Here is a 23,783-nt window from a genome sequence, read left to right on the forward strand (position 1 = left end):
TGGCTTGGTAGTAACACTACAGACCGAGCTGGCCGTGACATAGCTGGTAGAATGAGTCTGCGGCAGGTGGTGAGGTAATGAATAAAAGGGACAAATCTACCTGACCTCATCCTCATCTACCTACCTACCTATCGCAGATCCACCTGTCCATGACCATATTGGTAGGTGTGACCGCTGCACAGTCCTAGTGCCGATGAAGTCCTGTCTTCACATTGAGGATACCTCAAGGTGATGTGTTGTGTGACGCTAAATAGGATAGATTTTGAAGAGATCTAGCAGACTAGGCAACCATGAGGTGTTTTGGACTATCAACAGCAGCAGAATTGTATTCAACCACAATCTGTAACCTCATGGACTAGCATATCTCCCACTCTACCATTACCACCAAGCCAGGGGACCAACCCTGGTTCAATGAAGAGTGCAGGAAGACATGCCAAAAGCAACACCAAGTATAGCGAAAAATGAGGTGTTGACTTGGTGATGCTACAAAACAGGACTACTTATATGCCAAATAGCATAAGCAGCAAGTGACAGACAGCGCTAATCAATCCCACAACCAATGGATCAAATCTAAGGTCTGCAGTCCCATAACATCTAGTTGTGAATGGTCATGGACAATTAAATAACTAACTGGAGGAGAAGCTCCACAAATAACCTCCATCCCTAATGATAGGAGAGCCCAGCACATCAGTGCAAAGACAACGCTGCAGCATTTGTAACCACCTTCAGCCATAAGTGCCAAATGGATGATCCATTTTGGCCTCCTTCTGAGGTCCAAAGCTTCATAGATGCCAGTCTTAGGACAATTCTATTCACTCCATATGATATCAAGAAACAGCTGAATGCACTGGATACTACAAAGGCTATGGCCCTGACAACAATCTAGCAACAGTACTGAAAACGTGTTCTTAGAACTAGCCCTGCCCCTAGCCAAGCTGTTCCAGTACAACTATAAGACTGGCATCTACCTGGCAATGTGGATACTTGCCCCGGTTTGGCCTATACACAAAGATACACAAAGGGCAGCAGGGTAGCATGGTGGTTAGCATAAATGCTTCACAGCTCCAGGGTCCCAGGTTCGATTCCCGGCTGGGTCACTGTCTGTGTGGAGTCTGCACGTCCTCCCCCTGTGTGCGTGGGTTTCCTCCGGGTGCTCCGGTTTCCTCCCACAGTCCAAAGATGTGCGGGTTAGGTGGATTGGCCATGCTAAATTGCCCGTAGTGTCCTACAAAAAGTAAGGTTAAGGGGGGGTTGTTGCGTTACGGGTATAGGGTGGATACGTGGGTTTGAGTAGGGTGATCATGGCTCGGCACAACATTGAGGGCCGAAGGGCCTGTTCTGTGCTGTACTGTTCTATGTTCTATGTTCTATGTTAAGCCAGCAATGATGGTAGAATGAAAATCCAGCAGTAATATCCTGCATGCATTTTTTAAAAACCTAGACCAGTCTGGATTTAAACTTCTCAGTTCTCATCCCATCATTTATTACTCTTTTAGAAGCAAACCTTTGTGAGACTGAACTGTGCAGAGCAGCAAAGTTCCAATTTTACTATCTCGTCTATGCTGGTTAGCGGATCAGAGGTAAAATCATTGTGTCTTCCAACTCCTAATCGCTGCTAAAGTGGGTCCTGTATTGAGTGAGTGAGGATTGTGTCGATGCCGGCCCAAATCACTTGCTGACTCTCTGACTAGACTTCTAAATGACAATTAAATTCTTGGTTGAAGATTGGGAGAGGTTACAGGTATTTGTGGAACTGTCTTCCAGTAAGGGCTTTTAAGGAACAGGAAGAAAATTTGAAGGAATTTTCTCAATCTGGTTAGGTAAATATTATTCACCTACCCTTTTTCCCTATAAAATTTTAATGACTCAGGGGAGGCTGGCAGTAAATGAACATAGATTTATTTACACTATTTACAAAGGTCTGCATAACACAGCGTATCATTCCCAGTATAACCCTTGCAGGGAGGACTAAGCACACCAGGCCCTTTTCTGGGCCTGCATTTATGTTCGCTCATAACAAGCCCCAGCTGGAGTTTGCACATTCTCCCCATGTTTGTGTGGGTTTTGCCCCCGCAACCCAAAGATGTGCAGGGTAGGTGGATTGGCCACGCTTAATTGCCGCTTAATTGGAAAAAATGAATTGGATACTCTAAATTTATTTTTTAAAAACAAGCCACAGCTGGGTGGCTCATACCTGGGAATCTCGTCAGCCACGAATCCCACGGGGAGATCAGTGATGTGGGCGGCATGGTAGCACAGTGGTTAGCACTGTTGCTTCACAGCATCAGGAACCCAGGTTCGATTCCCGGCTTGGGTCACTGTCTGTGTGAAGTCTGCACATTCTCCCTCTGTCAGCATGGTTTCCTCCGGGTGCTCCGATTTCCTCCCACAAGTCCCGAAAGATGTGTTTGTTAGGTGAATTGGACATCCTGAGTTCTCCCTCAGTGGACCCGAACAGGCGCCAGAGTGCGACGACTAGCACAGTGAACTTCATTGCAGTGTTAATGTAAGCCTACATGTGACACTAATAAAGATTATTATTACTATGATGGTTTCCCCAAGGTTCTCGCAGAGGTTATGCCAAAAATATTCCTGTATATCTCTGGTAATCTTTACACATGTCAAAGTTCTCCAGTTGAGAACAAAGATTACTGTAGCATTAACCTCCTATCAGAGGTCTGGAATTCATTTGTGACCTGGACCAACGTTCAAAGCCGATAAAATAACTTGACTGACTCAACAAGAACAGAGACCCTGATGCAACTATAACCAGCGATGGCTTAATGTCCTCAATCACTGCTGCCCAGGAGAAGACAGGTGACAAGGGAACATGCTTTGGAATCAGAAAGACATTTTTAATAAATTAGCCCTGGATCATGCGGCAGCCATCATTATTCAAACCTCAGGCTGCTCCCACACACTTCTCAGTCTTTATCTGTTCTTGCCATAACTCATTCTGCCAAAGAACTGACTAACTGTATTTACATCAGTGAGGTGTGGGACAGATTGGAATTTAAAATGATGACAGTCAATTTTTCAACACATTAACCACTAACAGGCTTATGTCTTCTAGATTTTCAAATACTTTTGACATAAATGCAAACTTTCGAAGGTGATGTTAAAAGTTTGTATTGTGCCTAAACCTCTTTGAATTTGCATAACACAGAACAAACTTCCTTCAACCTTTCAATTTACTTGGCTACCTGTGAAGTGGCTGGAGATAGAAACTGGGAACTGTTGAGGTTTAATTATGGTATCAAAGTCATCACTTGCTGAAACTGAGCGGATAGATTTTGACTTTGTGTAAAACAGGTGATGGAGAATTGATGGCCTGTTTTTCAGCTCTCCTGAATTTTATTTCCACTGGCCTCATGGCAAATATCTAAAACAGGCTACCAACTCACTACCACATATTTTACCCTGCAGCACAATGTTAAAATGTATCCCAAGGTCTGCAGTGAAGTATGCCTGGTTAGTCTTTCTTTTAATTTAGAGTACCCAATTCTTTTTTTCCCAATTAAAGGGAAATTTAGCGTTGCCAATCCACCTACCCTGCACATCTTTGGGTTGTGGGGGTGAGATCCATGCAGACACAGGGAAAATGTGCAAACTCCACATGGACAGTGACCTGGGACCGGGATCGAACCCGGGTCCTCGGCACCGTGAGGCAGCAGTGCTAACCACTGTGCCGTGCCTGGCTAATCTTCATAATTTCTGTATTGTTACTACAGTGTCCCAGGGCAAGCACAGTTCCGGAGACAGTTCGCACCGCTTACAATGGCCACATTGGTGTTAACCCGATTTGCGTGTCACAATCGGTGGACAGTAAAAGTATGAGATCTATTGAGGAGGCAAGAGATACACAACAAAAGAAGAGGTGGAATGTAAGAAATCTGGCAGCCTCTCCTTATGTTAAACTGGCATATTCTGATCTTGGGCAGGATTCTCCCCTACCCGGCGGGGTGGGGGGCCCCGGCGGAATGGAGTGGTGTGAACCACTCCGGCGTCGGGCCGCCCCAAAGGTGCAGAATCCTCCGCACCTTTAGGGGCCAAGCCCTCACCTTTAGGGGCTAGGCCCGCGCCAGAGTGGTTTGCGCCCCGCCGGCTGGCGTGGAAGCCCTTTGGCACCACGCCAGCCGGGGCTGAAGGGACTCCACCGGCCAGCAGAAGTCCGCGCTTATGCGGGTGCGTCAGAGGCTGCTGATGTCATCCCCGCGCTAGCACAGGGGGGGTGACCTCCGCGTTGGCCATCGCGGAGGTTGATGGCCAACGTGGAGGGGAAAGAGTGCCCCCACGGCACAGGCCCACCCGCGGATCTGTGGGCCCCGATCGTGGGCCAGGCCACCGTGGGAGCACCCCCCCGGGGCCAGATCAGCCCGCGCCCCCCCCCCAGGACCCCGGAGCCCGCCCGCGCCACCTGGTCCCGCTGGTAAGGGAGCTGGTTTAATTCACGCTGGCGGGACTGGCATTACAGCAGCGGGACTTCGGTCCATCGCGGGCCGGAGAATCGCCGGGGGGGGCCCGCCGACTGGCGTGGCGCAATTCCCGCCCCACCGAATCTCCGGTGCCGAGAATTCGGAGGCTGGCGGGGGCAGGATTCACGCCGCCCCCCGGCAATTCTCTGACCGGGCGGGGGGTCGGAGAATCCCACCCCTTGTGTCAATGCTTCTTCTGTTTTCCCCACATGCCCCTTCCTCAAAATTGCTAAAAGGTAAACCATATCCTTTGTTTTTGGAGGAGCACACAATGTCCCTTTTAAGGACTGTTGGTTAAGTTTGTGGTGATTGTGTACAAAGTTGTTTTGTTTCTGGTCTTGACTGCCTATCTGAAGGCCCCAGACAAAAGAGCAGCAAGACCGGCCACAACAGGAATAAGGCAGTGAGTCTGCACTTTGATTCTGAATGTTCTATAAAACCCCATCTGCATCAGTAACAGGAATGTAAATCAAGACTATATATTCTTATATCTCTCACCATTTGTTATGCAATGTTCTTTTATTAATTTCTTTTTTAATTTTTCTTTTTTATTCCGGGCAAGTGTGAAGGGAGAAATGGCCATTTTCTTTTTTTAAGTGGAAGTAGAATAGAAAGATCATGGAATCTTCCAGCATGGAAGGAGGTCATTCCTGCTTCACATGACTGTTCCGGTTCTTCAAAAGAGCTGTCCAATGTAGTCGCGCACCCAGGCTTTTTCCGCATAATCTTGCAAATTTAATCGGACTGCATAGTACATACGACCCAGAAACAGCACAACCAGTTCATGCCAGTATTTATGGTCTATTCAAACGTACTCTCATCTAAATATACCATTGTAACCATCTATTCCTTTGTCACTCATGTGTTTTTCTAGCTTCCCCGTAAATGCATCTATACTATTCACTTCAACCTCACCCTCCGGTAGTGCGTTCCACATTCTGAACACTCTTTGGCTAAAACAAAATTCTTCTGAATTCTATATTGGATTTTTTATGTTGATATCCTCTAGTTATGCCCTTCCTCCAAAAGAGGAAACATTGGGCAGAATTTTACCTTGCGCAAATCCGCACTGAGGAAGAAGGTGGAACTTCCACCTCAATTTTAATGGTAGCTCATGACGAAACTGCCGCTGGGTTTACCATCTTGTGCAGGACAGTGCCCCCCCCCCCCTCCCCCAAGAGATGCCAGCCCCCTGCCCACCCCGCCTCCGATAGCTGGTAGTCCAATCAGAGGACTGGCAGCTCAGCAGCACCCCCCGGAGCAGTGGCCACTGCTGAGTCATGTAGTGGCCCTACCTGGAGGTAGGCTGAAGAAACGTTTTCAAAACATTAAAACTATATCAATGAAAGTGAACCCCCTCTGAGTTAATCGCTGGGGCCAAGGAGATGTCTTCTCTGCCTGGGGTCCAGTCTTTGATTTTTAAAAACACAATTCACTGTGAGCTGCTGCTGGGGAGACCACTTGCATTCAGCTGGCAGCCTCCCCACCCAGGGAAGGATGGGGGTCAATCCATTGTTGTCAAAACGCTGACGACTTGCTAAAATTGCCCATTAGGTTTGTCTGCCTATCCCATTGATAAAATTCCCAGATGGTGGAGCCTGGTACCCTTTCTAGGGTGTTGGTATCATTAGCGGTGTCCAGAATTGCATACAATATTCCGCCTGAGGCCTAACCATTAAATAGTAAAGGTTTGGTGTGACCTCTTTGATTTTTTTCCCCAATGCAGCTATTTACAAAACTAAATATCACAAATACTTTCTTTACTATTTTGTCAACCTGCCGTGCCAATATCAAGGAGTTGTGAATATTATTTTTGAATTGTTGAAATGAAGCACTGCAGAGGTGATCAAGGGGTTGAAATGTCCGTGAGTGATACAAATGCAGCCTCAGTATAACCTTTGAAGAGACCAGTTCAACTTTGCTGACTATAAAATATGCTAATAGTCCAAAGTGCATTCAGAGGAGCTATGACACTGCCAGAAGATAAAACAGTTTGTTCTGTTTATGTTTCTAATAATAGTAAAGTGAAGGCACAGTTCCAGTCAATGGTGTAAAATTTGCATTAACCCACTCAGTCAGTTCCAAAGTAAATCATATAACTATTTGTACTTTTCTCTCAGGCTACAGGCTTTTCACAGTCACCTACAACCCCTTACCCGCCTCTTGCATATGCAGCCTGTGCACCATACGTTAATTATGGACATCCCTATGGAATCCCTATCCACTATCCAGGGCCTGCATTTCTGACATCACAGGCAGAAAGTAGAAGTTGTCAGCAAGCCATGGTGAGTAATAGTTTGGTTTGTGTCACACAGTGAAATCCTAAAAATGTACAAAGATAAATTATAAATTGTAACTTGTCCTTGAAGGGCAATTCAGGGGTAAGGGAAGGATAACATCTTTTGTTTAATGTACCCCACTCTTGACTATGTATATAGAGTATTTTCTGTGTTTAAAAGAAAAGTTTAAAGTTCCCACTTCAATAGGGATCCTCCAAGCCAGGTCACTTTCCTCCATGCTGTCCTGGTAGCCTCAATAAAGGGAGAATCTGCTTGTGTCTGTGACTGGCCTCATCTGATTTAAATGGGGAACCAACTGGGAGCCGATACAGAGAAAGCCAACCTCAGGAAAATAATTGGCTACATATAACCAAATTACCGTAGTATCCAAAGTCTTCCTTCGCTCTCACCCAAACTGTGTTTTCAAAATGAAACTAATAACATATACGGCGGGATTCTCTGCCCGCCAGACCCGTTTTCTGGGGCGGGGCGCCCCCGCCAGTAGTGGGATCCTCCGTCCCGGCAGCCGGCCAAAAGGATTTCCCATTGTGGCCACCCCCATACCCTCAGGAAATCCCCGGGTATGAGTGCGCTGCCGGCAAAGTGGAGGATCTGACCGACAGAGAATCCCGTCCATAATAGATAATTACAGTAGCTGAAAATAATGTGACTGGATTTCATTTAATTTGGTCCATCATGCTTGTGCAGGATGGTATATTTGCTTCCACCGTGATACAGAGGTGAGACACAGTGGGGGGAAATCAGAGAGTTGTTGCTGCCCTGTTTGTGATGTGCTTTCCAGTGCCTATTCCAGGAGCAGATTACTTATCAGAAGAACTCTATGGACTGGGTTAGGAAGGGGAAAATTAGATAGGGTTCTTGCCCATCTATTCTACCAATAATCCCTGTACATATGGGTAACTGGCGATGGTGGGATCAGGCACAGCCGTGATAACAATATGGTTGAAAGCCTCTCACTGCTCTTATCATCAAGGTCGCACAGTAATAGTCATTTAAGCAAAGTACTGAGTGATACCTGGTGAATGTGGCATTATACCCAAGCAAAGTTTGATATCTTCATACATGTGTGGGTCTGCACTCATTTGTCCCATTTTTAGATTTGATTTAACTGCCAAATAGTTACATTGTTCGGGAATACTTATCAGCAGTTTACCAATGGTCTCATACTGCAAGTGGGTCTATTTGCAAAGCCCTTTCAAAGGACCAACATAGCAATGAGGACCAAATAGTTTCTTTCTGTCCTGCATCATTCCAGAATTCCATATCTGCTTGTTGATCCTAGGTTTGGACATTAATATGAGCTTACCTTTGTACTTAAGTACAACCAATTTCATTTCCTTCCTGATCATATTAAACTGTTTTGGCAGTGTTGGCTGAGGGGTTAATGCTGGTTGGAAAAACGCTCCCTTTGAGCAGCTTTAAGCAAGGCACAATGGGGTAAAATGTTGTCTTGGGAGGTAACGTAAAAATGGCTCTAGTTCATCAGCAGCTCATCGTACACCACTCAGGTGGGTTGTAAAATGGGCTACCCGTTCACTGTCATACATTTTACACAACAAGCTCCAGACAGACACCTACCCCACTCAGCCTAGTCTTTTGTAAGTAGCCAGTAAGCCATTAAGAGCCAAAGTTCAACAGAAACCAGTTACATGGTTGAGACATTGGAGCCCAGAAATCACATTTATAGTCGCCGGGTGTAACCTATTGTGGTTAGGTATCTCTTGAAGTCAGTTTTGCATCACTGATATGGATCAGCAAAAGTATGTTAATGATTTAGATGAGGCAGCTAAATGGAATATCTCCAAATTTGCAGATGACACAAAGCTGTGTGGGACAGTGAGCTGTGAGGAGGTTGCAGAGATGCTCCAGTGTGATTTGGACAAGTTGAGTGAGTGGGCAAATGCATGTAAGGTGCAGTATAATGTGGATAAATGAGAGGTTAGCCACTTTGGTAGAAAAAGCTGGAAGACACAGAGGAGAATGTGCAATGAGACCTGGATGTCCTTATACTCCAGTCGCTGGAGGTAAGCATGCAGGTGCAGCAGGTGGTGAAGAAGGCAGATGGTATGTTGGTCTTCATTGTGAGAGGATTCGAGTACAGGAGCAGGGATGTCCTGCTGCAATTATACAGAGCCTTGGTGAGGCCCCTGTTGGAATATTGTGTGCCATTTTGGTCTCCCTATCTGAAGAAGGATGGTTATGCTATGGAGGGAGAGCAGTGAAGGTTTACCAGACTGATTCCTGGGATGGTGGGACTGATGTATGAGGAGAAATTGAGTGGGTTAGAATTAGATTTGCTGGAGTTGGGGGTGGGGGGTATCTCATAGAAACCTATAAAATTCTAACAGGACTAGACAGGGTAGATGCAGGAAGGATGTTCCCGACTGCGGTGGAGTCGAGAACCAGGGGTCACAGTCGAAGGATTCGGGGTAAACCATTCAGGATTAAGATGAGGAGAAATCTCTTCACCCAGAGAATGGTGAGTCTGTGGAATTCTCTACCACAAAAAGCACTTGATGGAAAAATATTGTATATTTTCGAGAAGGAGTTATATATATCTCTTGGGACAAAAGGGATCGGACCAAGGGATATGGGGAGAAAGCAGGAGCAAGTTACTGAGTTACATGATCAGCCATGATCATAATGAATGGCGGAGCAGGCTTAAAGACCTGAATGGCCTCACCCTGCTCCTATTTTCTGTGTTTCTTTGTTAACATGAATACTGGAGGTTTTCCCACTTCACTGCAGAAAATGCATGGAATATCATATAATGGAACAATAGTGCCAATAAACTTGAAAACAGAATGGTTAGCATATTATATAAGATATATATCACAGATACAGGCCATTTTGCCCAACCAGTCATTGCTAGTGTTTCTGCTTCATTTGAGCCTCCTCCCATCTTTTCTCATCTAAATCCGTTCTCTTCTCCTCTCAAACGCTTGTCTAGGTTTTCTTTAAATGCATCCTTTCAATTAACTTCAACGAGTTCCTGTGGGAGCGAGTTCCACATTCCCGCTACACTTCAAATAAAGTAGTTTCTTCTTAATTCCCTATTGTATTTCTCAGGAGAATATTATATTGATGGCCTATATTTATGCTGCCCCCACAAAAGGAAACATTGGGCGCGTTTCAGCGGCCTCGCTGCGCCCGATTTGGAGTAAGGACAAGGCCGTTGAGAGCGGCGCACGAAACGTCTCACGAGATTCAACGGAATCTCGTGAGACATCTTGAACTGGATCGCGCCCTCTCTGGGCATGACACAGATCAGCATATTTAAATGAGCTGTACGGAACTCAATAGACGTGCCTTGGAGCCTTCGCCAAGGTGCAGTTTAGTCCTGGTCCACACAAACGTGGACCAGGCGTATGGCACCCAGAGGGTCTCCCAGATAATTGGAGACTCCCAGGTAGTTGGGGACAGGGCAGAGTGACACCCTGGCTCTCCCCTTGGCACCAAGGCACTTTGGCACCTTGGTCTGGCATCTTGGTAGTGGCCCCCAAGCACCCTGGCTGTGCCACCCTGGCAAAGCCAGGGTGTTACTCCTAGGCTGACATGGGCATTGCCAGGGTGCCAGGCTGGCAGTGCCATTGTGCCCAGGTGTCAGGTTGACACCAACAGATATTGGGCCCGAGAGGGCGGGCGGTAGGGGGATTGGTTGGGGGACCTTACCAGGTAGAGGGGGGGAAATCCCTCTAGTGCGGCCTCAGCTGAGAGAATCTCATCAAGGCCAAAAAAAGGCAAAGTGTCGCTGAATAGCGAGATATTTCTCGGCACTCCCTAGCTAAACGCACCAGCCAGCAGACTTTAACTCAAGTCTGCTGAATCGTGCTCATTCTTTCTGTATCCACTCTGTCAAACCATTTCTTCATTTTAAAGACTTGAATTAAGTTGTTCCTCAGCCTTATTTTGTCAAGAGCAAATTGGCCCAGCCTGTCAATCCTTTCCTAACATATATACTCAGGTGTTTTGTGTATCATCCTTGTAAATCTTCCTGCACCCCTTTCCGATTCCTATTTATCCTTTTTATAATATGGTGATCAGGGTGGAGGTCCGTGTGGCCTCATCAAGGTTTTATGTGGATATAGCATAACTTCACTACTTTTCAATTCTATCTCTCTAGTCATATATCCTAGTGCTTGGTTTGATTTTGTATGGCATTGCTAACCTGTGGCACAATATTTAATGCTGTATTTGTATTTCAAGATCACTTTGTTCCTCTACCCCATCTAGATTGCTCCTTCCATATAATAACTGACCTCCATATTCTTCCGATAAAAATCTACTACCTCACATTTATGTGCATTGAACTTCATTTGCCAATTATTCTCCCTTTAATATTTATAAATATCATCCTGTAATTTGTTGCAGTCCTCTTAATAATGACTATCTTCCCCGCCACCCAATTTGCTGTTATCCTGCTAGAAGTATGAGGCTTATAAGATTTTTATGTTTTTTAGGGTAAAATGAAGGGAGTCATGTTACCTGAACTCTACCTAACAACAAATAATTTTGTTGGAAATTCAGTATAACATATTCATACTTGGAGACAATGGCAGAATCATCTGTGTTTGCAGTAGTTAGCTTGTTAGTCTTCAAACTCCCAGGAATGTTTGGCTGTAACCAGTTAAGCTTTAAACTGTCCCTTTACTTCCAAGACAAAAGAGAATTGGACTGTCAAGGATACCTAATCAGCATTTTTATCCGGATACAAGGCCCATATGATTCACATTGCCATGGAGATGGGCTCTGAGAGGGGAACGGTTTTGAGATAGCCATGAAACTCTCAGTCTTCCAGGATCTAGGAGGGAGGGAACAGCCAGAGGTTGCAAATCTCTGTGGTTCACCACTCCTGAATGTGTATTTGAGTTCATGCAAGGATTGAAAAGGCCAAATTCACGAGGATCTGATATGAAGCTGGAAGATTGTGCTCGAGGGAGAATCTTGTGGAAAACTTTCCTGGTGAAAGACTATTCTGGGAAAGGAAAGGAAAGAAACACGAGTAAACCCCTGGGAGCTAAGAATCACTTTGGACTGGTTCATGAAAATTGACTGACTGCGTAAACTATAGTTTTGAAGTGGGATTGGTTATGTTAAAAGTAAAAGGGGAAAGTACTTACACAGAATAATTTGTGGTTCAAAGTATAAGTTACCCACAAAACTAGTTTAGTCAACAGTGCTTTTAGTCTTTTTGTTACAGTAAACATCTTAAAATGTGAAATCTTGATATCCTTTTAGCTATCAACTGCATATTCAATTGTCTATTTTTCGAGTTATCAGTCTCTTTGGTGATCATAACAATTCACAGTATTAGAAACTGTATGTTTGTTATGCAAGTCCAAATCATTCATGTAAATTCTGAACAGCAGTCGTTCCAGCACTAATCCTTGTGGAACACCAGTTCCCACCTTCTGCCACACTGAATAACTACCCTTTACTTCACTCTGCTTTCTCTCATGAAGCCAACTAGCAATTCATTCTGCCACTAGTCCCCTAACTCCACATTCTCTGACCTTAATTAATAGTCTATTATAGGGTACGTTATTGAAGGCCTTTTGAAAATCCAGATAAATGTTGGATGGTAACACAATAATGAGAATAACAAATTGGCATCCCATTTAACATTCTAGCTTTTTTTTCTGGAGAAGAGAAGTTTAACTCCCCACCCAGCCCTCTTTCCCTAAATGAATTTCTACCACATTGTTCCTTGCTGGATGTGGAGGTTTCTGACAGTGATCGCTGTGCCCCTTACTTCTAGACTACAAGTACTGCCAGAAACAGTTCAAATTGCTTGTTGAATTCACTATTGCCAGACCAGGTTTATACCTAGATTTAAAATGAATATCACTGGCATCATCCCCTGCCCTGGAGATTATCCAAAACTGATAATGGAGAACTTGACCCAAGGAGGCTTTGAATTTTAAATATTAAATTCTGCATTCGCCTCTACATTCAGAAGAATGCTCAAGGATCGAACTGATATAGAGTCTTATCTTGGAGTATTCCTCTAATCCTGCTGTTCATCGCAATTTCTTCCCTTTATCACATGATTATATTCATATATGTGGTTGAGACATATTTAAACATTTTTTTAAAGCATAACCTACCATTTAACTTCTGAGCTATTACTTCTGGCATTTGTGCTAAAGAATGCAAGACTGTCTTATAATTTTCATCAGCCATGGAATAAATTTACAGTACACTTGTTCAATTCTAACATACATATAATGTGTAATTTGCAGCCAGAGTGTCCGTGGTATATTCCATACTCCAACCAGCTTTCACCAGATCAACAAAATGCTGAAAAATGCAGGACAAAGGGTAAGAAATAGACCAGCTCAATACTATAGCATTTTAAATAAAATGAATTCTATTCTTGGGATTAATGATGTAATTCCAGTTCCACGTCAAATAGACTTGTCTATTTGGCTCCGTGCGATTGTATAATTTGTGAAAAATTTTCATTCTTGGGATATCTGTCTTTGGCTAGCCTTTACTGTGAATCATTGTCTTGGTATGTCTGCAGCACTTACTGGAAGACTTGCATTCAAAAACTACTTCTGAAAACTGTATTGAACTAATCCTAAACATTTTTTTTGCACTCTTAGTTCCAGATAATACCTCAGCAAAAAGACATCCAAAATAGCAACCGTGGACCAAAACCGATTTGCTATGAATATTTATCAATGCCGTCAAACAACACTAGGCCTTTGCCGAGGATTGTCCAGATGTAGTTGCTGCTGTTTGTTATATTTTAATCTGTGTTCTATGTTTCCGTTTCTAAGAGAGTCCAAAACAACACATTAAATATGACTCAAAAGCTTGCCTTTTCAGCCATGCCAGCAATAAAACAATTTGCATGGCTTATTTTATGTAGTAAAACATCCCAAGACAATTCACAGGAGTGTCACCAAACAACATTTGCCATCGTGAAGCACGTAAAGAGAAGTTAGGAAGGAAAATATGGTCAAAGAGGGGGAGATTCAAGGAGCAACATAAAAGACCAGTGAGGCAGCACGGTGGCGCAGTGGTTAGCATTGTTGCCACACGGCGCCGAGGTCCCAGGTTCGATCCCGGCTCTGTGTCATTGTCCGTGTGGAGTTTGCACATTCTCCCCGTGTTTGTGTTGGTTTTGCCCCCACAACCCAAAGATGTGCAGGGTAGGTGGATTGGCCACACTAAATTGCCCTTTAATTGGAAAAAATGAATTGGGTACTCTAAATTTATTTTAAAAAATAAAGGAGCAGCGAGAAGCCGAGAGGAAGAGAGATCTACAGAGGGAATTCTAGAACCTACAACCCAGACAGCAGAATCCATGCAATGGTAATGCAAAGGAAATCAGTGTGCTTGTGTATTCGAAAATATTGCAAATGGCCGAATCATTCCGGCTTTTCATCAATTTATCTCAGTTTGTAACATTGTGGGGAAAAATTTAATTCTGCCCTCAGATGCAGCCTGGGAAGCAGGATGGGGTTGTGTATGCAGAATAGGGAGGGAAGGTGGGGAGCAGAGTTTCCATCAACTTCCCAATTTTCCCCCACTCCCTTCACTCCCCAATTAAGTCTGGTGCTGTGAAATTTGAGCATGGCTTTCTGTATGCATGCCAATTAAGACAGATTAATGACAGATTAATGTCCACTTAAGACCCTCAGCCTGTCACTTCTTGTACAATACCAGCAGCGGGGGACACTAATGTGTATGCCACATGAAGAATTTGCCCAATAAAAGCTGGTTGCCTTCTTGTGGACTGGGGGCACAGTACGTGTGCCCAGAGCAGCAAGTCATTTTTGAAGAGGCTTTCCCGTGTCCTTATCAATATTCCTCCCTTGATTCACACAAGTAACAACAAATTTTACATTACTCCTCCCACTGCTGTTTCAATGACACCTCTGTGTTAAAAAAAAGCTTTCACACCTGTTCACAGTATTGTTCTGCAATGTAACTTAATTCTATGTGATATTGCGACCCGTTTTTGTCATAGAATGTACAGTGCAGAAGGAGGCCATTCGGCCCATCGAGTCTGCACCGGCTCTTGGAAAGAGCACCCTACCCAAGGTCAACACGTCCACCCTATCCCCATAACCCAGTACCCCCACCCAACACTAAGGGCAATTTTGGACATTAAGGGCAATTTATCATGGACAATCCACCTAACCTGCACGTCTTTGGACTGTGGGAGGAAACCCACGCACACACGGGGAGGATGTGCAGACTCCGCACAGACAGTGACCCAAGCCGGAATCGAACCTGGGACCCTGGAGCTGTGAAGCCATTGTGCTATCCACAATGCTACCGTGCTGAGGAGCATTAAAGTTTGCTTGCGTGATATAGGAATTTGCTACTCAATGAGTTCATGGTGGATTTTCCAAATCCATACACCCAACTTTGTCCCATTTATCTCTCCAAGGCCAATGTACCCTCCCTGTGGTGTAATGCGTATCCAAGTGGTTCTTGTTCAGAAGCTGATTTGTTATTTATGTAAACTGCATGTCTCAGTTGTTAAACACTTTGCATTTTAAATTGCATGTGGCCAACGAGTCTTGCTGTGATGCTAAAGTAAAGTTGCTGGTATTAAGATGACAGTGTAAACTCGGTCTCTTTCGAAGTAATATCTCATCAGTGGCGGAGGTGAGAAATGCAATTAAACCTCCAAAACCAGTGAGTGCTCCCATGTCTGCTATTATTTGTCCTACAATTTTGTGTAATAAGACCTTTTGGGTAATAATTAATTGCAAATAGCTTCTGCTTGTCACAAAAAATAATGTTGTATCTGAGATGTGTAACCGTCCAGAAGAGGAGGCCATACATCATATCTGACATGGGAGGGTACAAATCAATTTCACATTCTGATTAAATTTGTTGATTGGATGGAAATTCTGCTCAAGTAATCACTTGTTTGAAATTTTAATCCATATTAAATCTAGGATATCATTTTGAACTTTGTCTTTATATATAAATATATCCAATGAAAGCTTTCTCTTATATTTCTGAATATGTCAACCAGGAAAATTACTTCCGTGTTTGATATGTGCCCTGAACAGCATTTATTATTCACATAATAACTTGTTGCATGAAAACATTTTTCAATTTACTCTGCTATAGACCAATGGTAATATTTTTGTTCAATTTATTATCGACCTGATAGGATGTGTATATATATATGTTGAATGCTTTGTAACATATCGTGACTGTTTAATATCGTGTAACTTTTTTTCAACTTTTGGAAAGAAAAGATTCAACCTGACAAATTATGAGTTTGTTGCATCTTTTGTATACATGTGCTCAACAGAACACATTCACATATTTCTCCAGGTTCAGACATATTCAGCATAATCTGTGAATAGGAGTTTGATTGCACCAGAACACACAATTGGGTGGTTACTTTTCGATTACAATTGAGATTCTATGTTGACAGTCAGGAGCAGTCCAGCATTTGTGGAGGCCTTGTTCTTGTTTTCTCCTACCCTCTATTCACCATATCCTTGCAACTTGTTTCTCCAGATATATCAAATTCCCTTGCGTTTATACGGAATTCCTCTATATGCTACTTTAATGAAAACCTTTAACACAGTTTCCCAGAAATAAATTAACTTCTTCATTATTAAAATGGACAAAGGCGTATTTTGTACAAAGGCTGATGTAGCAGATGGAATTTAATACGGAGAAGTGTGAAGCAATGCATTTTGGAAGAAGGAATAGGAAGAGACAATGTAGACTTAATGCCTGTCCTAAAGAGTCCGTTGGATACGGGGCGACCTGGGGTTACATGTGCATTGGTCAATGAAGGCGGTAGAGCATATGGAGCGAGTAGTTGATAAAGCATATGGGATCTTGGACTTTATAGATTGAGGTATTGAATACAAAATCAGAGAAGTTATGCTGCACCTTTATAAAACTCTTGTTAGTTGGTAACTTAAATATTGTTTACAGTTCTGGTCACTACAGTTTAAGACAAACATGAGGGTCCTTGAGAGGACAAAAAAGGAGACTTACCAGATACGTTCCAGGCTTAAGATATTTTAGCTGTGAAGTTAGGTGTCAGAAGCTGGGGTTGTCCTTTGAGCAAAGGAGATTTAGGGGAGATTTGATAAAGGTGCACAAGATTATGTCGGGATTTGTTCAAGTAGACAATGAAATACTTCCAATTAGCTGATGGTACAAGGACTGGGGGACACAGGTTTTGGGCTAGAGATGCAGGGGGAATGTAAGTAAGAACCTTTTTACACAGTGAGTAATAATGACCAGGAACTTGCTTCTCACAAGAAGGCTGGATGCAGGGACAATCAATGAATCCAAAAGGTCATTGAATGGGCACATGAAGGAAATAAATGTTCTGGGGGACAGGATAGAGACTGACTGCATTGCAGTCTGAAGATCGGACATAGACTGAAATAGCCTCCTTTTCTGATGTAAATGACTATGATTCATCCAATATAAGCATGAAATTATTTCCTGAACATTGATGCAGAGCTGGAATTTTCACCAATTTGTTTTTCCCGCCAATCCTGTCCAGGATGCGTTACTACCACTCTTACTAATTAGCGAACTAAGCATGGACTGCAGGCTGAACCTGAGCTTGGTGTCACACTTAGACCATAAGACATAGAAGCAGAATTAGGCCACTTGGCCCATCGAGTCTGCTCTGCCTTAGCTCATTTTTAAAAACCGAGTCATTGGAGAATCTAGTAAATTCTGTAAACTGCAAATAAGATTTAATCCTGCTTTTTGGTGTGAACAGAAATTCAATGCATCATCATGCATTCAATGTTCCAATGGCACCAATATTGGTACATGATAATTGCTCGACCTCACATATCCTATTGAAGACAGGCACCCAAATCGATGCTGCATTGGCGCTCGGAAATAAAGGAGAAATATTATCAATTTACTCTGACAAAATGGTGGGACTCTTAGTGCTCGAGACTTTGTAGAAAACTCTTGTGGGCTTTGCTGTGACTCTAACTAAGCCACAGTCATTGGGAGGAAAGGCGGGTGACACGGCAATTCTGTCAAGGGAAGGATTTCTAAATAAAGGGATTCTGGCAGGGGTTAGAATGCTCAGTGACACATGGATTTTTAAGGCTGCAGTAATGACAGAAATGGAGAGAAAACCTAAGAAGACAGCTCCCTGGTATCTCTTACCGAGGTGTCCTGCTGCAAGGTTTGAGGAGCTGCAGTGAGGTGAACTCTCTTCAGGACAAGATGTGGAGATGCCGGCTTTGGACTGGGGTGAGCACAGTAAGAAGTCTTACAACACCAGGTTAAAGTCCAACAGGTTTGATTCAAACACGAGCTTTCAGAGCGCAGCTCCTTAGGTGAATGGCAAGGTATGTTCCAGAAACATTTATATAGACAAAGTCAGAGATGCTGGACAATGCTTGGAATGCAGGCATTTACAGGTAATCAAATCATTACAGATCCAGGGAGAGCGATAATCACAGGTTAAAAAGGTGTAAATTGTCTCAAGCCCGAACAGTTGGTAGGATTTTGCAAGTCCAGGCCTGATGGTGGGGGGTGGATGTAATGCGACATGAATCCAAGATCCCGGTTGAGGCCGCACTCATGCGTGCGGAACTTAGCTATAAGTTTTTGCTCGGCAATTCTGCGTTGTCGCGTGTCCTGAAGACCGCCTTGGAGAACGCTTACCCGGAGATCAGAGGCTGAATGCCCTTGACTGCTGAAGTGTTCCCCGACTGGAAGGGAACATTCCTGCCTGGTGATTGTTGCACGATGCCCGTTCATTCGTTGTCGCAGTGTCTGCATGGTCTCGCCAATGTACCATGCTTCGGGACATCCTTTCCTGCAGCGTAAGAGGTAGACTACATTGGTTGAGTTGCACGAGTATGTACCGCGTACCTGGTGGGTGGGTGGTGTTACCACGTGTAATGGTGGTATCCGCGTCGATGATCTGGCATGTCTTGCAGAGATTGCCCTGGCAGGGTTGTGTGGTGTCGTGGTCGCTGTTCTGAAGGCTGGGTAATTTGCTGCAAACAATGGTTTGCGGTTGCGCGGTTGTTTGAAGGCCAGTAGTGGGGGTGTGGGGATGACCTTGGCAAGATGTTCATCTTCATTGATGATGTGTTGAAGGCTGCGAAGAAGATGTCGTAGTTTCTCCGCCCCAGGAAAGTACTGGACGACGAAGGGTACTCTGTCAGTGGTGTCCCGTGTGTGTCTTCTGAGTAGGTCGGTGCGGTTTTTTGCTGTGGCGCGTTGGAACTGTCGATCGATGAGTCGAGCGCCATATCCCGTTCGTACGAGAGCATCTTTCAGCATCTGTAGGTGTCTGTTACGCTCCTCCTCGTCTGAGCAGATCCTGTGTAACAGGACAAGAGGCAGAGGACCACCTCTCCAACCAAGCAGGTATGCATGGAGGTGGTCGAGGAAATTAGCAGCAGACGTGCGGTACCTTCAACACGGAGCCAGTGACCAAGGGGTACAGGGCCTCAGTAGGGTGGGAACGGTGAGTGACATAACACTTTCAGGTGTCAAGTCCCACACTCTGACTTTGCTACATTCTCCTACACAGAATCCCTCAGGATAACACACAGTGCAGCTCCAGTCATTCTCTCTCCAGGCACTTCACATCCCCATCTGAGCCACTAAAACTCCCCCTCCCCCCATTGCTCTCATGCACCCATGTCTCACAATCATCCCTTACAAATGGTGTCTTTCCCTTGTCACTACACAAGCCATTTCTAACAGTCATAACCCTGCTTGCTTGCCTCACAGAAAGGAATGCACAACCTTAGGGAGGGGCAGACTTGCTTCCTTTTACAATCTAATGAAAATCTTCAGTATGAGACAATTTACTCAAAATAGTTCCTAGTTCCTTAGGGCTAGGAAGCACTGACAGTGTGGTCTGATTGTATGAGTTCAAGTGAAGAATCTCTGATAATTTTGAAAATGTAAACTCCAGGGGCGGGATTCTCCGACACCCCGCCGGGTCAGAGAATCGCTGGGGGGTGGCGTGAATCCCGCCCCGCCGCTCCGATGCCGGCTGCCGAATTCTCCGGCGCCGGTTTTTTGATGAGGGGCGGGGATCGTGCCACGCCAGTCGGTGGCCGTTGCCAGCGGCCCCCCGGCGATTCTCCAGTCCCTGATGGGCTGAGCGGCCACCTGTTTTCGGCCAGTCCCGCCGGCGTGAATTACACAAGGTCTGTGTAAGGCGAGTCTGACTCTGAGGGTGACCGGCGGAGTCCTCAGCGGGGGTGCGGGGGGATCCGGCCCCGGGGAGACGGTGGCCTGGCCCGCGATCGGGGCCAACCAATCTGCGGTCGGGCCTGTGCCATGGGGGCACTCTTTCCCTCTGCGCCGGCCTGTGTAAAGCTCCGCCATGGCCGGCGCGGAGAAGAAAACCCCCTGCGCATGCATAGGAATCACGCCAGCAGTTCTGAGAACAGGCTGGCGTTCCTGCGCATGCGCCAACTCGCGCCGGCTGGCTGAGGCCCTTCGGCACCGGTTGGTGCATTGCCAATCACTCCAGCGACGGCCTAGCCCCCGAGGATGGATGCGGAGGATTTTGCACCTTCCGGGCAGCCCAATGCAGGACAGGTTCATGCCACTCTTTGGCGCAGTTACGGCCCGCCCTCCGGATACTGGAGAATCCCGGCCCAGATTACCGAGGTCTCACTAACAACATCACAAGCCCTCCAGTGATAGCTACCTTATTGTCCACTGACAATGACTGACTACTTACTCCTGTTGGAAGGAGATCTTGTTCTATGAGACTGCAGATGTCAGCAATGACCTGCCATGAAATTGTTGTGCATGCACATGAGAGATTTAATTTTCTGTAAACCTTGGGCGGGATTCTCGACCCTGCGCGCCTGAATCACGGTCGGTGCGGAGGCGGAGAATAGCCATTCACGCCGGAAATCCAGCACGACGGCGCTTCCGCGATTCTCTGTGGACCCGCCAGTCCTACGCGAATTTTCAATGCGGCGCCGGTCAGGGCCGTTGGGACAGGCCCCCGTGGCGATTCTCCACGGTCAACCGGCCAAACTCCCGCCGGCGTGGTTTACATGTTGTACCACCCGGTGGGAGCTGGGGCCCGCAGCCACGGTGGCGGTCCTGATGGGGGGCAGGGGGTATCTGACTCCAGAGGGGGCCTCAGCTGTGGCCAGGCCTGGGATCGGGGGCCGCCGATCGGCGGGCCACCGCAATCTGGGAGGGACCTATCTTCCTCCCCACGGGCCCGCTTTCGGTTCTCGATGTTTTGCTCCCCGTCGATGCGTAGACGGCCATAGCGTGCCTGCATGGACCCGCGCCAGCCGTGGCGCGCATGTGCGGATGGAGCAGTGCGCAGCACTCCTGCGCCATTCTAGCCCCCAAAAAACAGAGAATTACTGGGCCAGGAGGCCCGTTGACGGCGGCGTAACCACTCCGGTGTTTATGCCGGCGTCAACACTTTGCCGGGTTTTCGGAGAATCCCGGCCCCAATGCTGGGGGTCTCACCTCCTTGGAATTATAGCTGTGTGCCCATCTCCTCTGCCTTATGGAATTGTGTATGGATGAGGAGAAGGCAGCTGGTACTTGTGTTGATGCCCCCTTTAGTCTCCGTCAGTGGGACAAGGGGGAGCTGCGTAAATTGCTCCCATACCGTAGGAGGAGACAAGTGTAGCTGAAGGCGAATGAAGTGTAAAACTGATTAAGTGACTTCCAAGAAGTTGACAATCACTTGTCAAGTGCAGAAAGCACTCTCTCAGGCGAGGATCAGCATCCTCCCACCTGACCAGAGCTGCAACTCTTCAGTTTCACGAAACAATGGCTTCCAAGCTCTTCAGTTTCAAGAGATACGCCTGCTGCCTGTTAAATCCAGAATGCTTGGTTAAAGCAGAACATGATTATTAATTAGAATATTTAAATGACTTACGTGACAGCTCCGTGGGGTTTCCCTGCTCACCTTCAAACTCTGGTTGAAACCAGAAGAGGAGAAGATAATGTTGGGCTCCTATCCCAAAAAAATATAGGGGGCGGGATTCCCCGTTCCAGAGACCAGTGGCAGGATTCTCTGATCCTGAAGCTAAGTGTTGATGCCGTCGTAAACTCCGTCGCAGTTTACGACAGTGTCAATAGGCCCCTAGGAGCAGCGATCCCCCACCTCCCAGCGGGCCAGCACGGCACTGGAGCAACTCACGCAGCTCCAGCTGCCGATACCGGTGTCAGAACCGGCACCATGGGTCTGCACATGCACGCTACAGCCGGCACAAATTCACACATGTGCGCTACGACCAGCGCGAACACGCATATGCGCGCTAGTTGCCTTCTCCGCGCTGGCCCCAACGCAACATCGCGGAGAGCTACAGGGGCCCAGCGAGGAGGAACACAGGCCCCCAGCAGGATCACCCGGCCCGGCAATCGGTAGGTCCCGATCGTTGGCCAGACCACGGTGGAGGTCCCCCCCCCCCCCGGGGTCGGATCCTCCTCCCCTCCACCAGGCCGCCCCCCGCATGATGAACACTGAGGTCCCACCAGGTAGGACCACACGTGAATGGCGCCGGCGGGACCCGGCCTATCTTGACGGCCACTCGGTCGAACATGCGCGGAGAATCGCCGGGGGGGCCCGCTTCTGAACAACGCCTCGCCGGTGTCAATAGCGCTGATTCTCCAGTCACCGGAGATTCGGTGGACCGGCACGGAGCGGCATCGCGTGAATCGTGTCCCCCTCCCGGCATTCTCCAACCCGGCCCGGGGTCGGAGAATCCGGCCCCAGGTGTTGACAGCGGGTCAGGATTCGTGAACTTCCAGGGCAGCAAAACTGGCGCCGCACCTGGACTGATTCAGTGACTGTTAAGGGACTAGCAGCGGCACCGCGTGGAACACAATCAATTCCGATCAGAAACGGTGCCGGATTCGTGATTTCCACGCAGGAGGTTGACAAGCTGCAGCCGCATATACACACTTCACTCCCCACACACACCATCCCAGCTAACAAGGTGGCAGCAAGGAGAGGGGCCCCGAGATTCACAGACGCCAAGCTGATGACACTCCTGGATGCTGTGGTGGAGTGGCGGGCCACCCTGTACCCCGGCCCGGGAAGGAGGTTGCCAGCCACTGCTGTTCGCCGTGCCTGGGCGCAGGTGCAAGAGGCAGTAAGCACCACCAACACACCATCCGCACCAACCTGCAGTGCCGGAAGAAACTGCACGACCTCCTGAGGGTGGCCTGGGTTAGTAGGCAGCACAGTGCCTCTGGTACCAACCCACATCCCACACACCTGTTATCCCACCTCCCCCGCAACCCAATGGGCAGCTGAACCCCTATTTTACACCACATGCTGGCACTTATACCAGCTGCCAGGGCCCAGTGTACTGGCCATCGAAGCCACCAGCTACCGACCACTTGGGCTGCATGCTGTTGCGTTCTGTGATCTAACCACTGTAAGGATGTGCACAGAGCATATCGATGTTTAACTAGAAAGATAATTTATTAGCAAACATGTGGAAAGATAATTAACAAACTACTTTGCAAACAATAGCTACTAAATGAATTCAGTGAATTCTCCTGGAGCTACTCTCAGTGCAACCAACCTCTCATACATCTTACTACCAACGGGCAGGTATCCCAAGACACGTGATGGATGTCTGATGCCACCAGCTGGTTGGAGGTCTGTCGTGGAAATTATAGTAAAATATAGTAATTAAAATATAGGAAATTATGCCTCGAGGTTCAATTTATGGAAATTTATTTATGCAAATATATTTGCAGAGAGAGAATGTTCCGGCTGCGTAGCCAGTGCATACACTCTGAGATTCGATTGAAGAAAGCATGTTTTTATAGTCTGAAATAACAGCTTGAAGTAAACAGACATGTTTATATTAAATAGACCTTGGAAAGTACGTAAGATGAAATACGTAGTACATATGTTCTTGCTCTCGGCTAAAAACAACTCGAGTACACATTTTGTTATCTTTCAGAGGGCAATGTGTTGTCATAATAAGGCCGAGACCAAAATATTAAGCAGTATTTCGTTTATGTTACCTGACCTACTTATTTTCGTTCAAAAGCA

At 46.3% G+C, this 23,783-nt stretch overlaps 1 protein-coding gene across 10 annotated transcripts in view; it reads left to right on the plus strand.

Moving 5' to 3' along the window:
• Window positions 1-14,869, plus strand: part of LOC119963155 (TNFAIP3-interacting protein 1-like) — a 54,870-nt gene extending 40,001 nt beyond the window's left edge. For all 10 annotated transcript variants that reach the window (XM_038791824.1, XM_038791829.1, XM_038791826.1 and 7 more), the window contains 3 exons: window positions 6,596-6,760; window positions 13,018-13,096; window positions 13,384-14,869. In XM_038791824.1, the coding sequence (XP_038647752.1) occupies window positions 6,596-6,760; window positions 13,018-13,096; window positions 13,384-13,421 (282 nt within the window). In that variant the 3' untranslated portion in view covers window positions 13,422-14,869. The remainder of the gene's footprint in view (window positions 1-6,595; window positions 6,761-13,017; window positions 13,097-13,383) is intronic.
• Window positions 14,870-23,783: the final 8,914 nt, after the last annotated feature.

The sequence above is a fragment of the Scyliorhinus canicula genome, chromosome 3 (genome assembly GCF_902713615.1).
Source record: "Scyliorhinus canicula chromosome 3, sScyCan1.1, whole genome shotgun sequence".
NCBI lineage: Eukaryota > Metazoa > Chordata > Chondrichthyes > Carcharhiniformes > Scyliorhinidae > Scyliorhinus > Scyliorhinus canicula.